Genomic DNA, 19,131 nt, shown 5'->3' with positions numbered 1-19,131 from the left:
CTGCAGTAGATGGAAGAGATATTATTGTTAAGCATTGTTTCAAGACCTGATAGCGATACCTCAGTCATGCTTATTACAGATTTGTGGGATGGATTGTTAGTGATTTTAAAGAAACATTAAAAAGTGTTCACGGGTACTGTAGGTAAAGTTAAGGTGCTTGAGCTTGAGATTTGTGTGAAAAAAGAGGCCATCCCCGTAAAACACAAAGTTAGAAATGTTTCTCTAAGAATTAGAGAGTATCTTAAGCAACACCTGGATGAATTAAGTAAAGACGGAATTATAGAGTCTGTAAGCACATGAGAATGGGTCAGTGCCATTGTCACTGCAAAAAAAAATGGCCAGATCCACTTGTGATTTGTATTCGCTGAACAAGAATATTCTTGTTGACTGCCATCCCCTACCCAAAGTGCAAGAAGTGTTGACATTGGTGGAGGGCACTAGTGTTTGGATTAATATACTTAAACGCAGCATAGCATCAAGTTCCCCTTGAAAAACGTTCACAATTATTGACTATCTTTATTAAACAATTCGGTGTGTACAAATATTTGAGGTTGCCTTTTGGCCATGCATCCATGGCGAGCAGAGTCCATAAATTAATGTTCCATTTGTTTAGAGAGATTCCTGGGATGATGATGTCCCAGGATGATATATTATTTTTTCCAGATGTTAGTGAACATAATGACTTATTAAACAAAGTGTTGTGTGTTTCGGAGGAGCAAGGTATGACTGTGACAGGAGAAAAGTGCAAATTCTTAAACAATTCAGTTGATTATATGGGACACAGAATTACTGATAAGGGTATAAATCCTGAGGATGATCTATCTTTTAAAAGCACTGGAAATTCCACATCCTGAAGATAAGGACCAGTTGAAATCATTCATAGGGTTGAGAGATTATTATTCTAGATTTGCACAAGGTTATGCAATTCCTATGGAAACATTGAAAAATGTTTTTTTTTTAAAGCAAAATTTGTTTGGACTGATAAGGAACAAAACATTTATTAAAGTATGAATTTTTTTTTTCTATAGTCCTGGCTGTAAAAACTTTTATGGTAGGACGTCAGTGTACCATTACTGTTGATGTGAGTGGTGTGGGTGTTAGAGCAGTGCTGTCTCAAAGAGCAGGCAGGGATTAGAATACAAAAGCATTTGTGTCAAGAACATTAAATTATATTGAGAGAAAATACTTCACAACTGAGAGAGAAGATTGAAAAGGGGGATTGAAAAATTATAAGACATACATATAGGGAACTAAGTTTATCTGATGCACAGATCATAAACCACTAATGTATCTATTAGGAAGAAAAGGGACAGGGAGTGCCTCATCCAGGTTAATACAAACTTTGTCCAAAGTTACAGGAATTCAGTTTAGTTGCACAGTACATTGCAGGTGGTACAAATGCATGAATTGTCTGTTCATCCAGATTTCCTCAGGTGTGTGAAGGTGACAAACTATGCTTGTTTGACAAAGAATGTGCTGTAGCGGTTGTGAATGCAGTAAAATATTGTTATAGCTGTATTTCAGAGGATGAATGGCTAAGAGACTGAGAAGGACATTTCTATTGCTAAGAACATGCAATTTATGTGTTCTGGATGGCCAACAGTAGAGCATTCATGTGGCAAACTATTGCATTGTATTGTGTTTCTGCAGAATTATCCATTTAAAATGACATTTTCTTAAGGAGTGGGAAATTTACTCCTGAAGCCGGATTCCAGCAAAGAATAGTGAACTAAGTACTTTAGGATTTTTGGCTAAATTATTTGCTATTGAAGGTAATCCTCTGGAGTTGTTTACTGATAATGGAGTGCAACTGGTTTCAGACAAAATGGAAAACTTTCTTAAAGAACATAAAACACTACACTATGGCTCTGTATAACCCACAAAGTAACAGAGCTGGTGAGCAAAGTAGCATAATTCTTTAAAAAAGTATTCAAACTGCTTTGAGGTGTGGTGTAGATGTTGGAGAATTTTTGGGAACCAAGATTTGGGCACATCATAACACACCACAAAGTATCACATGAGCATCTCCCTTTTTTTATTAAGGGGAATAGAGGCTAGAATGGAGCTGGTTCTGGTATGATGAAAGAGAGGAGTAGTAGTAGTAGTATGATGGACATGGTGTCAATGGAAATAGTTGTTTCTGGGGTAATTGAAAAATAATAAAATGAAAGATGATTTTGATGTAAATCATAGATTGTGGTCGAAAGAGTTAAAAGTGGGATGTTGGGTTACATTGAAAGATATTTGGCACAGGGGACCTAACTTAAACTTTACGTTTAGGGGACCCTTCAAAGTTGTTTGTGTTGCAAGAAGTTCTGTCAAGCTAGAGGATGGTAGATGGTGGTCTTAAAGGAATCTTGTGATGGTGGATGAGGTACAGAGGAAAACTTTTGAGAATACATTGGAAAGAAAAGATGTGCTGTTGCACGAGTATGTTCATGACACAATAATGAATGACAATGTAATTGTGAACACAATTGGTCAGAATTTGTCTGGAAGCAACATGGAGGGGAACGTGTCTGGTATGTGTGAAGGTAGGGAGCAGAATGAGAACTCTGATTTGAATGTAGATGATGACGTGAATGCTAGTAGCATTACCACTCGTGGTTGTGTTTCTAAAATGTCATGATATTTAAGTGAATTTGAAGTATAACAGTAGGTTACCCCTGGTTGTGGCCATGGTTCTAAAAAGTGCCAAAATACTTAAATGTATTAATTTTGTATTGCAATTTTCATGTGTTTTATGAAAAGTAACACTTGAAGATTTTTTTGTTGTTTTGTTTTTATGAAAAAAGAGATTGCTGTAGTATATGCATATCATTGTGCTGCTCACGCACTGTCTTCGAGTTGTCATCTCATTCGGATCTCAGGATTCGATAACAACTCTAGATTTCAGTTGAACACCACAAAGTATCACAGGAACATCTCCTTTTTTATTAAGGGGAATAGAATTGAGCTGGTTCTGGTATGGCTGAGGTGCAAGGAGATATGACGGAGGATAGAGGGCTCTTTACATTTTGGAATTAGGGAAGACATACCCACTATCTGTGTGTGTGTTCCATGGAGTTCTTACCTTAACAAAAACATAGAAAATTATTATCTGAAACAGAGTAATTGGGTGTGACCTTATTAAAATGTTAATCCAGTTATTATTCTGTAACTCAATTGTTAATGCGAGTAAACAGTTTTCAACCCCCCTAAATTACGAATTTTGAATATCCTCCAATTAACTCAACCACGGCAATCGAGAAATCTATATACACCAAAAAACCTTTCTTGTTTTAACATATTTTTGACAATCAAAAGGAGGGCTAGAGAATTAACTATTGGTCAACAGAAGTAATGAAAACCATTCTGTTCCTGGGGGATGGCACTAACCAATGGCACCCACACTATCCACTTAAGCCATGTAGCTGGATTTTCAAAAAGGTCAGGGAATGTTTAGACTTTTTTACCATGATGTAGAGATTTCCATCATCCATCTGCATAGGGAGTGCCAACACTGGTTTCTTGCCAAAAATGTCTTTAAAAGAAGAAGCCAAGCAAGAGGAATCATTTTCATCACTCATCTGCACAGAAAGTGACATCACTCCCCTTCCCTCCCAGTGCCTACTTAATAGCTGCCACAGTGTGGGCACTAACCAGACAGACATGCGCAGTGGGCGTGCCACAGTCAAATTGAAGCCTATTCAATGGCAAGCCCATCTGCACCTAGAACGTGCCCAGCACAGGAACCCTGGCCCTCCCCCTCCTGCTGCTACCAAGTTGCGACCCTCTGCACCCTCAACCACTACTCCACACTGAAGGAGTGTTTTCCTGCTCTTCCTGTAAATTTTCATGCCCTTACGAACATCCAACACTAACCGCTATGACAGCACCCGACACCCACCTCGCACTCACACAGTCTTGCAGCCACCCTCACAACACTACACACTCACATGCATCCTTCTCAACACTACCTCACTCACCAAACACACCAGAGAGATTTGGGACCTACTGCACAAAAAAGCCCCGGAGCTGATTTTCCTCACAGAAACCTGGTGGAACCCTGCATCAGCACCTGACATTGCCACACTATCGCTGGCTACAAGATAGCCAGGCAAGATGGAACGGTTGCTGAACTGGCCATTTAAACATGGCATCTGCTTGATGCGCTATGCATGCTGCGAAGGGAGCCACTGTAGTAGTTTCTGTTTGTTATGTTGCATTGTATTATTATTGTAATGTTTCTATCGTTTGCATGGTTTCATGTCACTTCCTGAGTTTGGGCGCTCTTTGCGTATGGTTCTTTGATTTCTAATTGACTGAGGTCACAGGTACTTGCTTTCTGTGACTGCAGTGTGTTTATGGCTTTGGTGTATAATATATGAATTTGGGAAATATTGTGTGCCCTTATCTCTAGTTAACTGATGTTCTAATTGACCGATATTCTATTTTCTATGAGCGTAGCCTGTGTTTGGAGAGTGTTAAATATTTGCAAAATCAGGCATAAAACGTTTAATCTACCATTTTGTCAAATTAGAAATCAAGGTTCTCATGATTAAATCGGTTTTCCATATCGATGTTGGGTAAAAGTGTCATGCAAATATAGAGGTTCTTTCGCAAATTAACTAACACATATCTTATTATTCTTTTAATTATGCCAAAATGTTCAAACATGTATAAGAGTATCAGTTTCTCCTGCGGTTCACAAGTGCTAAAGGTACATAAAACATACTTTCAATGATGCCTGTTCTGTTAGCCCTTTAACGTGTACATGATAAAGTGCTGCCTGAACACATGTAAGTTTCACTGAATCTAACATCCATCTGGCTTACAACCAGCTCCACACTCCCAGGTAGTCGTATCGCATTAGCCCAGTTCCTACCTCCATCTGTTCTGTGAATGGCTGATGTTTGTGCCACCATCTTTTACTTGGTATTATAGCCATTGTCCAATACTAAACATTACAGGATCTACAAATCAGAGTATGTGATATAACCTAAATTCAAATATAAAGATACATGTAAGTATAAGTATATGAAACATCATAGGTTAGCCCGTAAACCATGGACAGTTTTCCAGGGCACAGGATTATACAAAACAGTAAAGCGATAAAATTAGATGGGTCTAATGCTTGCAAAGGATTAAGTCATCAGCAATTGCCTGGGACACATTTCCTTTCAAATCATCATTTGTCATAGCATACCAAAAGGTATGCTGGTTTCAGCCTTTTTGGGATTCATCAGTGAGGTACATCATGACTCCAGTGCACATTTAGACTGAATATTCAAATCCTACCTAACCTTCACACTTATCTATGTAACTACCATCCCGCTCCTACTCTAGATTGCAAATGATGTTTCCTACATCTCTATGTAGGAAGGGTGTTGAGTTTTTGTGGGGAAAATTTAACACCTTTCAACTACTGATATATCCTGACTTCTTGATCTGGCAAGGCACATCTGCTGAGATGTACCTCCCCTCCCTATGTAATTATATATCAATAGTACATAAAGGCCTGAGACAGAGCTGCTCTCAAATACCCTTCATTCAGACTTTGCAGATGTATTTTATTGAATATCTCTGCACAGGTTCACCAAGGAAAGCCTTGAACTATCTTCATAAATTCTATTTTGTAATGCTGAGTTTTGCGCCATTCATTGGTTTCGTCAGCATTTCTGAGTCTCTGGGTGTAATGTAGAGACTCTTCCCTTTGAGGTTTCAAATATATTTTAATTGTACCTTTAAAAAGAAAACAATATTTTATCAAATGTCATTGTAATACCAATATGTGCTCTGAAACTCTTTGCTTATCCCCCTTGTTGTTTTTTCTCCTTTTTATCCAGGACTACTGCCAAACATTTATTGCAGAATGGAGGAGGCTGAATTTAGATGTTGTGTTAGGCCCAATGTTGGGTCCGGCGTTCAATATTGGATACCCTGGAAAACTACTTGGTAATGTATGAAATGTGGGCTTTTAATTAGAGACTGAAATCGTGTTCTTGCATCACATGCATGCATAAAGTATTTTTGCAGCACTCAAACGGTAATAAAGTGAAAACACAACACTAGAAAAATCACAAACCAATTTAGAAAAACAGAGCAACATTTAAAAAATGAAATAATTGCAGTATGATTTAAAACCAACTAAGTAGAATTGGAGCTATGCAGTTTTAAAGTTGTTGGTGAAAATAGCAGGTAAAAGCACAAATCGCCACTCGTGGTCATTTGGTTGCATTAGAATGGGGGAAAGTCACAAGTTCAGGCAGACCGTGATGGAGCATGGGTAGGATAGAGGGTTGTATGACGGAACCACACATGCTATTACCACTGATGCTTTTACAACGCGGACTGTACGATACAGGTATCACGCATAACCTTGACCATGCATGCTTTTACAAGGACTATACCATTACCATGCATGCATTTACAACAAATTATATTGTAAAGGCATGAATGGTAAAGTCATGTGCATGGTAAAGGGCTTGGTAGTAAATATAATATACTTATTTTACAGGTAAGTACAAACCTTGATTTATATATGTTCAATAGCATGTGTAACTGCAGATACACATGCCTTGCATACGTCCGCCATCTAATGATGGGCTCGGAGTGTTACAAGTTGTTTTTCTTTGAAGAAGGTTTTTCCAGTAATGAGATTGAGTGACTCCTCCTCTCTGTGATAGTGCGCATGGGCATCGAGTCCTTCGTTAGATTGTTTTCTCTCTGCCGTCAGGATCGGATGTGTTTCCTCTTTCTCTGGTACTACCTGAACGTTTCTATTCTTTCTGTAAATGTTGGTATAGTTTTCGATCCGATTGCATCGTCAGGATCGAATAAACGTCTTTTCAGGCAACCTTCCCGGGCCTACTTTGACACAGGCTGAAGGATCGGACTCTGTTTCGCATGTGCCCTCGGTGCCACGCCAAGTGCCCATACACCGACCAACACTCTGTGTGCAACCTCTGCCTCTCTCCTGATTACAAGGAGGAAACCTGTGAGGCGTGTCGATCCTTCCAGTCCAAGAAAACTCTGCGGGATCAAAGAGCGCATTCGTTAGAGATGGCATTCAAGTCGTTGGAAAGGAACGTCCGACATATTTGGAGAGGAGGAAGCGCAGACTGCAGTTTCCATCACCGATTCTGATTCCGACCGAGACTCCGATGGGTACAGCCAATTTCCAGCGGCGCAGTACATGAGTACGCCAGCCCCTTCCCATCACCAAAAAACATCCAAAAAGACATCAGAAATGATCTTGGGTCCACCACTGCTTGCTGGCCATAGTCCAACCCAAAAGATACATCTCAATGATCAGCCCCCGGGTTCGGCACTGAAAAAGACTAAGATGCATTCGGCATCAACTGAACAGTGCCCAACACCTGTTTCGGGATAGACTTGAAGAGTGGAGACTTCCACTTCAGAGCTGAAACACCCAACATCCATTTCGGAGCCGAAAAAGCTACCATCTATTTCGGAGTCGACATTCTCAGTCCGATTAAAACACTCAGTCTACAAACTTTCTGAGCTAAAACCTGTGGGGAAGAAATATGCTCTAACTACAGAAGAATCTTCAGAGATAAGACCCATACTTGAAGTGATGGATGACAAATAGCACCAAATCCAGGGCCCATATTTATACTTTTTTGCGCCACATCCGCATAATTTTTTGACGCAAAAGCAGTGCAAACGTACAAAATATAGTTATATTTTGTAAGTTTGCACCGCTTTTACGTCACAAAATGGTGCAAATCCGGCGCAAAAAAATTATAAATATGGACCCAAATCTTTAAAGATACTGGAAGGATTATTGCTTCTCCTCATCTACAACTTAGAGGAAATTATCTCCCCAAGAGACATTAGAAGCTGGGCCTTCACCTGCAAAAATATACAAGCACAAGGAGAAACCAACGGCAGTACATCAGCCTTCACCACCACACTCTCCTTTGCTTCCCATTTCTCCACCACCTGATATTCCACCATCACCACCCTCACCTACACATTTTTCTCCGCAATCTCCTGTTTCTTCACATGGGGATGCGTTTGGTGACGCTCCTTACAATGTAGACCCTTGGGATTTGTATGACCCAGACCCTATTCCATCTAATGACCCTGTTTTATACCCCACTAGGCACTCTCCACCTGAAGACACCACTGCCTATAATCAGGTCATTGCTAGGGCAGCTGCATATCACAATGTGCAGTTGCACTCAGATCCCACAGAGGATGAGTTTTTATTTAACACACTATCATCTACGCACAAGGGTTATCAATGCCTGCCAATGCTCCCAGGCATGCTTAAGCATGCAGGTGGCATTTTTAAAGAACCAGTGAAGGCTAGGGTGCTTACACCAAGGGTAGACACAAAATACAAGGCTGCACCATCAGATCCACTCTTTGTCTCACAACAATTGCCACCTGACTCTATTGTTGTTAGTGCTGCAAGAAAAAGGGCAAATAGTGTGTCCACCAGGGATGCTCCTTCCCGATAAAGAAGTTTGATGCAGCAGGGAAGAGAGTGGCAACCCAAGCTGCAAATCACTGGAAAATTGCCACCTCCCAGGCTCTTTCAACCAGATATGATAAGGCCCATCGGAATGAAATGTAGGAGTTCCTACAATATCTCCCTCTGGAACACCAAAAAAGAGCACAGCAAATAGTTACTGAGGGACAGGCTATCTCCAACAACCAAATTAGATCTGCCCTAGATGCAGCAGACACCGCAGCCAGGGGTATTAATACTAGTGTTATCATCAGAAGTCATGCATGGTTGTGAACTTCAGGATTCAAACCTGAGATACAGCAGGCTGTACTCAATATGCCTTTTAATAAATAGCAATTATTTGGACCAGAGGTGGATACCACAATAGAAACATTAAAAAAGGTCTCTCAAACAGCTAAGGCTATGGGTGCCCTTTATACAACACCCGCTCTGGGTACTTTTGGTAGGCCCCAGTTCAGATGTGGTTTTAAACCATCAACTTCAGAACCCTCTCAGTCCCAACAAAAGCAGGTACAACAATATTACACTAGAGGGTCTTTCAGAGGATCCTACAAGGGGAACAACTTTAGATGTAGAGGTAAATCTACCGCCACTAGGGGTGCCTCCACCTCATCCAAACAGTGACTTTCTACGCATCCCCACACAGTACACATCTCCTATGGGAGGAAGACTGCAGAATTTCTACCAACAATGGCACAACATTACATCAGATCAATGGGTGCTGTCAATTATCCAGAATGGCTATTGCCTAGAACTCATCTCTACTCCACCAAACATCCCCCCTTGTACACACAGGCTTTCTCTGGAACACCTCAACTTGTTAAAACAAGAAGCACAATCACTTCTACTTAAAGGTGCAATAAGGATGGTACCTATATCTCAACAAGGGACAGGAGTCGATTCTCTATACTTCCTTATACCCAAAAAGGATGGTACTCTCAGACCAATCCTAAGTCTCAGACCCCTCAATCAGTACATTCTCTCGGAGCATTTCCTTATGGCCACTCTTCAGGAAGTCATTCCCTTATTACAAAAACAGGACTATATGACAGCATTAAATCTAAAAGATTCTTACTTCCATATTCCCATTTATCCAGCTCATCGCAAATACCTAAGATTTTTCATAGCAGGCAAGAACTACCAATTCAGTGTGCTACCCTTTGGAGTAACAGCACCAAGGGTTTTCAACAAATGCCTACCAGAAGTTGCAGCATACCTCAGAAGGCAACATATACATGTCTTTCCCTATCTGGATAACTGGTTCATAAAAGACTGCACCATTCTGACTTTTCAACAACACACACAATCACAAGTGATACCCCACACAGTCTAGGGTTCACAGTCAATTACCAAAAATCCCATCTCCAACCAGCACAAATACAACCATATCTGAGAGCAATTCTGAATACTCAGTCAGCATTAGCATTCCCAAATCCACAAAGAATTCAAGCTTTCCACAGTCTCATATCTCAACTACAATACAATCAAACTTACACAGTTTCATGAAACTGTTGGGAATTATGTAATCGTGCATAGCAATAGTACCCAATGCACATCTAAACATGAGACCCCCTACAACAGTGTCTCTCACAAAAATGGTTTCAGGCACAGGGTCAACTTCAAGATTTAGGGGGTCATTACGACCTCGGCGGTCTTGTAAAAAGACCGCCGAGGCCGCGGGAGACAGAATACCGCCATTGCCGGCGGTATTCCTGGCTCCCTATTATGACATTTCCGCTGGGCCAGCGGACGGTAACAGTGTTACCGTCCGCTGGCCCAGCGGAAATGTCACATCAACATTGCTGCCGGCTCGTAATAGAGCCGGCGGCAATGCTGATGTGCAGCGGGTGCAGTAGCACCCGTCGCACATTTCACTGCCCGAAATTCGGGCAGTGAAATGCGCAATGGGGCTATGCCTGGGGGCCCCTGCACTGCCCATGCCAAGTGCATGGGCAGTGCAGGGTCCCCCAGGGGCACCCCAAGTCCCCTTACCGCCAGCCTTTCAATGAATCCTGGCGGGATATTGGAGGGGCCGGCGGTATGGCCGTGGCAATTCCGCCACGGTCATAATTGCTGGCGGTACACTGCCAGCCTGTTGGCGGTGTTACCACCACCTTACCGCCGGCCCCCAGGGTCGTAATGACCCCCTAAGTGTTGTTGGACCGCCAAACTTACAACTCTCTGCAATGGTGGAATCACACCAACTTATCAAAAGTGCCACCATTTCAGGACCCTGTGCACAGACCATAGTCACCACCGATGCATCAATAACAGGTTGGGGAGCCCATTCCAACAGTCTTACTATACAGGGAGAATGGGACTCAATTCAACAAACGTACCACATAAATCACTTGGAATTGCTAGCAGTGTTCCTAGCAGTCAAAGCATTCCAAACAAAGATCACACACACACAACAGTTGTGAAAAGGACAGACAACATGACAACAATGTATTATCTACAAACACAGGGGGGACTCACTCATCCCAATTGTCCCTTCTAGCACAGACAATTTGGAAATGGGCAATTCACAATCACATTCAGATACTAGCAGAGTATATTCCAGGGATACACAAGCAACTAGCGGACCTCTTAAGCAGGACGCAGCAACAAATACACAAATGGGAGATTCATCCACAAGTGATTCAACAGTTCTGTCGCATGTGGGGAACACCAGACATAGACCTCTTTGCAACAAGCGAAAACGCAAAATGCCCAAACTTCGCATCCAGGTACCCACACCCTCGCTCTATGGATCAATTGGTCAGGGATATTTGCTTACGCTTTTCCCCCTCTCCCACTAATTCCATTTCTTGTCAACAAGATCCGTCACACCTCCCTCACTATGATACTTATAGCTCCCACGTGGGCACGTCAACACTGGTACACAACACTGTTGGGTCTGTCTGTAGTACCACATCACAAGCTTCCAAACACACCAGACATATTAACTTAAAGGTTAAATCAGACATCCCAATCCCAGTGTGCTCAATCTGGCGATTTGGCTCCTGAGGTCATAGAATTTGGAAATCTGCAACTTCCATCAGAATGTATGAACATTCTAAAAGAAGCGCGTAAACCTACAACCAGACAGTGCTATGCAGCTAAATGGAAACATTTTGTATACTACTGTCAACCTAAAAACATTGCCACGAACAGATGTCTACTGGGTAAGTGACACTTTCAATATATATATATATTTCACTTAAAAAACCCAAAGGTTACAGGGATGTAATAGTTAAGCTCACATTTTAAACATACAAAACCATAGAAATTCACCTATTATAGTTAGTTATTTCAAGTAACTATAACTCGCACCGTAAGGTAACTATGACTCATTTTTTAAGTGAATTTCAGTTTTTTAAATTCTGTTCCCTAACTTTAACATCTCTGTAACCTTTGTTTTTTTCAGTGAATTTCAATGGTTTTTTTTAAAATAAAGAATTTTTCATCACTATATGTTAATCCAACCACTGCTGCACGCACCCTTTAGCCATGCAAGGCGGCTGTGCACTGTCGCCAGACCCTGAGGCCAACCTCTATAACAACCCAACTCCATGTACAGCAGAGGTTAGCCACAGGGCCTAGCCACTGGCCAGGCCCTGCTGCGAACCCTTATAACCACCTAAGCCTGTGCCTCGCATGTCCTTTGGCCGTGGGCTGTCAGGGTTGGCCGCAGGATCGGGCCTGCAGCCAGATGCTGTGGCCAACACCCTAACTACCCAACCCCATTCTGCACATGACCTTTAGCCTTGCGTGCCGGGAGTTGATGGGGCCTGTCTCTCTGGGTGTGAAAATAGGTGTGACACAAACCTGCTAATATACCTGCACAATACAGAGCTTATGCATACTTAAAGATAACTCTATCTTATCAAGAACATAATACCTGGCTTGATAGCACCCCACAACATACAATATTACATGTTAGGTTAGGTCCTATGAGCAATGAAGGTCCTACCTGGCCTCTAATGGCCATATATAGACTGCATCCTGATGCGACAACCTTGGTGGTAGCTGAGGTTCACCACTTATATGCTGAGCTTACAGCAATATACAGACTGTTAGTACAAGTTGTAATGTAGACCTTAAATATTAACCCAGCATGTGCTGCCCCAGCACAACCACAAGCAGTTATGCCAGGCATTAATCCTGCGACTGTATATTCAATCAATGGTAAGGTGCCTGCCAAATGGGAGGATATTCCGTTTTGGTTAGCTCAAAAAATAAATGCGCTGGAAGCAGTTTTTCCCCAAGTGGGACCTCGGGATAAACATAGAATTCTCACTGTGTGCTTGCCATTTGGGATGGTTCCCACAGTAGATAACTGCAATACTTGGGGCACGGTATTTGCCACACTCTATACTACCGCACACAGTACACCAACACTTGCCAATCTTCCGGAGGTGTTAAAACATATTCAAGATAAATACGGGGCTGCCCTGCCCCTGGACTTGGGGATGCAATTAACGGGCAATTTCGCCACTGTATCTTCAATTATATTAAGTAAACTTAAATGGTAAGTAGTTGCACTAGCAGTGCATATGCGGCTCCAGGACGTTCCTGCACAGGATCAAGGACGCGAGCTGCTAAAGATTATCTCTAAGGCCTACTCTAGCATTGGTCGAGATGTTCTGGGGCCAAACCTGTTAAACTACAATTATTGGATAAATCTAATAAAGATTCTACCAAGCAAGCACCTGAGGGTTCTAAATAATGCTGGGATAAACAAAGACAAACACCTAAAAAAGAAAGGGGAGAATCTCTGCATACAGGGACCACTCAAAATTGCTATAACCTTGGAAATAGAGATAATATAAAAATGCCTGACAGATATCAATATACTGACACATACCAATCTCGTTCCTTTCAGGACTCACCAGATAAATGCACTGAGAGAGGTGGGTGGTCAAAGCAGCAAACAGAGTATGTGAAACCGAAAAAGGTCTCACAATGCTCATCAGAAGTTTCTGTTAAGAGAGAAGAGAAACTTCCCTAACAAAAACCCCAATTCAAAAAGAAAAAAGTGGCAGTGATTGCTAAATGACATGCCACTCAGGAAGAGAGCTCTACTGAAGAACAGGAAGTGGGCACTGTCACTGCTAGGCAGCGTGGCAGAGGTCACAATAGTTCACCGGAACCTTCAAGAGCACCTGGAGGTGTAAACTACTGATGACTTTTTACAAGTTGAGACTGCAGACATGCGTGTCTCCACACCCGATAGGGTGTATATAGTAACATTACACTTAGAAGGAGACATTAACATTAAGCACACAATAGAAGCCATCTTTTGGGATTGTGTTGTTACCATTTATGATATTTTGCTGGCTGAAAAGGATTGGCCACCAGAATTTGTGTCCGTAATCTCCCACATGGGGAAGAGGTAATTGAACGCTCTTTCTCTCCCCTTTTTCCCAGAGAGCTCATGGAAGCTCACGCCATTCATTAGGCTAAGGCACTGGCACCCGCGTTATATCACAACCACGTTGGGTGGGATGAAGATTCACCCTATCATGTAATACCAATAAGATCCCAACCCCAACCGCAACCCCAATATCCAATAAAGCATGAAGCAAAAGCACCTGCCATGGAAATACTCACAGAGCTAGAGTACCAGGGCTTAATCAAACCCTGTGTCTCACCAATGAACAATCCATTGTGCCCCATAGCTAAACCGGACCATTCATATAGAATAGCCATAAATCACAGACATTTAAACAGTCATACTCACACATTTGCCATACAAAATGTACACAGCACAGCACTTATAAACAGTGCGCAAAAAATACAAAACAGCCTTGGATATTTCCAGCGTATTTTTCTGCCAAAACATAGCATCTGAAAGTAGGAATTTAACAAGTTTTAGCGCTTAAGGCTCCCAAAAAAGGTTACAAGAACAGTCCAGGGATATTTTCAGTTTGTGTTACTTCTATTTTACAAAGCTTTGACCTGAGGTGTTGATCTACTTAGATGACCTTATGGACGATGACCTCATACAACATGTAAGACGGGTTGCCCACATAGTTGTGGGATTTGCTGACTGAGGCTACAAATTAAATTTAAAAAAAATAACAATCGCCTTCCTTAGTGTCCTGTTCTTGGGATACAAATTATCGGATGAAGGTGAGAGCCTAGCACCCCAATTTTTAGAGAAATGTGCACAACTGCAACCTCCAAACACTATCAAAAAGCTCCAGTCATTGTTAGGCCTTTTAAACTTTGGCAGAACATGCATTCCAGATTATGCATAACACATTAAACCATTATATGACTTAATACGTCCTGACTTTTCAAGTAAATATTGAATAGTCAAAAACACGCATTCTCAGAGCACTACAACAAGACATGCTTGGAGCTAAACACTTACACACAAGTGACAACAAAAGTCCCATGGTCATCAGACTAATTGCTGGTTCCATTGGTTTCATCTATGTAACATTCAATGAGGGTGAGATCGTCCCGATTGCATACAAATCGTATTTATCTTCCACAGCAGAACAACACTTTGCTCCTACAGAGAAAATTCTCACTGCTGTTCAGATGGCTTTCATTAAAGGGAGACCTCTGGCCCAGGGGAAAAACATTATTGTTGTATGTCCAATCCCAGCCCTTGAGGCTGTCATCAAAGCTAGCGTTCCCTAATGCTAAAGCACTACATCCACTTTGGATTCACTGGGCAACCTTTCTGATGGTCACTGATGTTGATTATATTTTTGCCTCAAAATTACACACTGCCTATTTAACAATATCCAATAATTATGTACACTGATGGCTCAGCCCAAACCGCAGTAGACACAGAGCATCAAAACTCCGCCACTTGCGCGGTTGTGAGTGGCTACATAAAAGATAGTGAATTCCGTCCACAACACACTTACATGCAGACCATAAGGGACTGCACTGCAGAATTAGAAGAGCTCAATGCTCTGGTGATGGCACTGGAACATATGGATCCAGAACAGTTAACATTAATCGTCTGTGAATCATACTACTCTGTCCAGTCCTTTAGTGAATGTCTGCATTACTGGCACCAAAATAAGTCCGGAGATTCAAAAGGAAAGTAGCGGATCTGAAAGAAATGCTACCGAATATCCATGTTGTACATACACTGGGACATCAGTGTGTTGGAATACAATTTCTGGCAATACCTTGGCTGATTAAGCAGATAAGTCAGCAGAAGATATGCTTCTGTTGTTGCAATAACATGTTCTAGAACAAAATTGGATGATGAAACACTGGCTGCTGTGAAAGCTTCGGCTGATGGCAAGCCCATGCCCAAGGCATATCCTGCCAAATATTCCTACTGCATATCAAGCCTCAATACTGCCCTAGTGACAATACCAGGGGTGGGTGATCGAGTGATCCCCGGCAAAGATCAAAGACCAGAATTGATTAAAGCAGTGCATGAGGGAGTTTCTTCTGCCCCTGCTTGTGTAGTGGCTACTATTTCATTGTTACAGTCATGCTACTGGTGGCCAGGTCTATACAAAGAGACCTTGTAGTATGTCTTTTTCTGTGACATTTGTCATCAAATAAAAGGGTCCACCGTAACACGCCCACCGTAGACACCCCTCCTAATTTCCAACAAACCTTTACAATGTGTGTACTTGAACCACTGTGGTCCCCTAACACCTGATGGTGCATACAAATACATTGTACTTGCTGTTGACTCATGATCTGTTATTAAAGATTTACAAGTCTTTATCGGCACATATGCAGTTGTGGCTTTACACTTGGACCAGGGCCCTGCTTTCGCCTAATGGCTTTCAGGGACACCATGGCTTTGTTAGGGGTCTAACTGTATTATTCATCCCCATTTCATACTGAGGAAAATAGTGTAGTGGAGTGACAAAACCAGGATTTAAAGCAATCCTTAACAACTAGAGTATTAGGTATGGGCCGTAGTTGGCTTAATCACCTGTATGGGGTCCAGAGAGTACTTAATAATCTGCCCAGAAGGTCCCCGGGGTGCTTACCTTGTATGAATGCCTGTTCGGTACACAAATATATGTTCCAGATCGTGATGGCCCAGGCGCAGAGGCGGCAGATACACCTTTTGACATAAATGAACATGTCACTGTCTTGAAGGACTTACAATATTTCCATGACAACAGCGCTTCTGCCAGTGGCGCCTCATTGGGAATAGGGGATGCACCAATAACACCTACTTGTAGGATTCCTAAAATTGAGGATCTAGTGTGTGAAAAGGTTGCTGTGAAAAAGGAGTTTGGTCCTTCCTATTGTGGACTGGTTCCAGTCCTAGGAATACATGGTACCAGAACTGTCATTCTGCCCCCACTATCTGGTTTTAAAGAAAATCGCTTTGTCTCCATCGACAATGTCAAGCTACACCATATGGCCGATCCTGCACAGCAAACCTGGAGGACTCCTGGGTAGCACCCAAAGCCCTCTCACTACAGCTCCTCAACAGGTTTTAAGCAGCAACGCTGACACCTCTCTGAAAGTGGGGAGGGTGGAAAATGATCTTTCATTAGTACCATTAACTTCTTCTGTGACAAGTAATGTCAACAACGTTGACCAATTCTACTCAAATTCAACACAAATGGATGGTATAGTCTACTATGAATTACCGAGGGAGATTTCTACAAGCTCTCCTCTTCCAATCATGGCTCCTGTTTTTGTAAGAACTGCTTCTGGATATCAGAACTGTCAAGAGCACGTAAGCTGATAATTTGGCTCAAAATTAACTATTTCATTCTTCCATGGAACTCTCTGTGGCTCTTATTAGCTGTACTTGCCTTTCTCCTTTGAATTGTTTTTTTTTCACTAATACATGTCATTACCTTCCTGAACGCTCTACAGTTGAACTAGTGGATGAGGTCCTAAAACCACATTTTTCCTCCCATAAGGTCCGCAGAGACTTGTCCCTAGTGAATATTTCAGCCATACCAATTCCTGATGGGATTGTTTGGGATAAATTATCATTTGATTTATATGGCCCGACGGAGGTCAATCAAATTCCATATGTGTTTAAACGTGTACGATGTAATAACACCCGGAGTGTTTTCTGATGATTGGGATGTGAAAATAGTTGATTCTATGATGCCTGATTTGCAATATTTCCCTGTATTTGTAAGTGAGGATCTTTATCAATCAAGAGAAAATTATGGCAATATGTTATTGTATAATTTTGATGGACATCCTTTCATTCACAGAGCAATTACCCCAAAGACTATTTTTAATTATATACAATGGGAACACTGTCCAACTCCGCCAATGGGGAGTTCCAAAACATATTCTGAAAAGTTTGTTTATTTTTCTGGGCACAATGTGAAGAATGCTAAGTCGTATTATTTTAAATTGCCAGTGATTGCATTTATTCTGATTCCTTTGTTTTCCTTGTTGGCTATACAAGGCTATGAATGTTGGTTAAAATTGATTGATTTAAAAAGTGTATGAGGAACTAAGAATTGGCAAATAAGGGGAAAGGAAGCTTTATTTAGAGCATGCCTGATACCTGTTCAAATTAGATTTTTAAATGAAACTGTACAACAGACAAGTTGTTTAGGCTTGGCAAACATTAAGGACTTTAATGCATCCAGTATCCCTGCCCCGGCTAAATTTTGCAAATGGGAAAATACATTAATGCAACTGAAGATCAGCTTGATAAATGGGTCCAAAATGGAACATTTAACACATCACCTTCACGTCCTGGTGGATGCTTATTGTGTCCGGTAGACATGAATGTTTGTCATGCATGTTTTGTAAACTTCACAGGGTTTTGGAACGAATAGGCCAGACCCTCGCAATGTGTTACCATAACATTCGGGTACAGTAACAACATACAGTGTAGGAAAATTTTGCCAGCAATGGAGAAAAGGTTCCTCACTAAATGCTGTTAAAGAACACCTCAGTCTCCTGTCTAATGATACAGATTTGCAGGATTTCCTCTTAGGCTCCAGAAGACAATGTAGAAAGCGCTTCTTATATGCAGTATATTGGAATTTTGAAACTTTCCCAGCAAGAAGCTGCTGCCCGGTTAAGGCAAGTAGATCAGGAAAATTAGCAGAAAGCATTAGCAGTTGTAGATAATGGGATTAAACCTTGTCTGACTGTATACACAATTTAAACAACATTGTTTCTTCAGTAATAGACAAAGTGCAAAGCAACATGCCATCTTTACAACATGGACCGAGCCAGTTAGGGTCCATTATGCAGTTTGGTTGGACACTACAAACAATGAAAGGAGGTTGCGTTCCCTGGCAACATAAGCTCAAGGGACACATTCTCAACATTTAATTTGTGACAGCAACAAATAATGGCAAAGAAAGAAGTGACTTATGTCATGCTAAACATCAAAAAATTAGAAAAGTTGCCTTTGGTTGTGGCTGAAATACCATTCGCTGAATTGTTAATACATGGGGCTATTAATCTGCCTATTTCAACACTTCAGTTCACATCCTGCTTGAAACATATTCCAGTAGGCAGATATGAAGGGCTGGTAGTTAGACATGAGGTGTGGGAGCTTCCCTTTTCATAAAAATGTTTCAATGACATGAAAGAGGTCTTTCTTAGCGGCAGTGAATGCAAGACTTCTGTGAGCCATTCAATGGTTTGTAAGCAGCTCTCCTTCCATGGGGCATGTAATGCTTTGACAGCAAATTTAGCTTGCTATCTGAAGGCAGTACCAGTCCCCT

General features: G+C 41.6%; 1 protein-coding gene across 1 annotated transcript in view; it reads left to right on the top strand.

Annotated features, from left to right (window-relative positions):
* LOC138293500 (vitamin D3 hydroxylase-associated protein-like) overlaps nt 1-19,131 on the top strand; it is a 392,308-nt gene that overhangs the window by 316,759 nt on the left and 56,418 nt on the right. The window contains exon 13 of the mRNA XM_069232738.1: nt 5,829-5,937. Coding sequence (XP_069088839.1) covers nt 5,829-5,937 — 109 coding nt within the window. The remainder of the gene's footprint in view (nt 1-5,828; nt 5,938-19,131) is intronic.

The sequence above is a fragment of the Pleurodeles waltl genome, chromosome 4_2, assembly GCF_031143425.1.
Source record: "Pleurodeles waltl isolate 20211129_DDA chromosome 4_2, aPleWal1.hap1.20221129, whole genome shotgun sequence".
Lineage (NCBI taxonomy): Eukaryota > Metazoa > Chordata > Amphibia > Caudata > Salamandridae > Pleurodeles > Pleurodeles waltl.
This window is presented reverse-complemented; position numbering and strand designations above follow the sequence as displayed.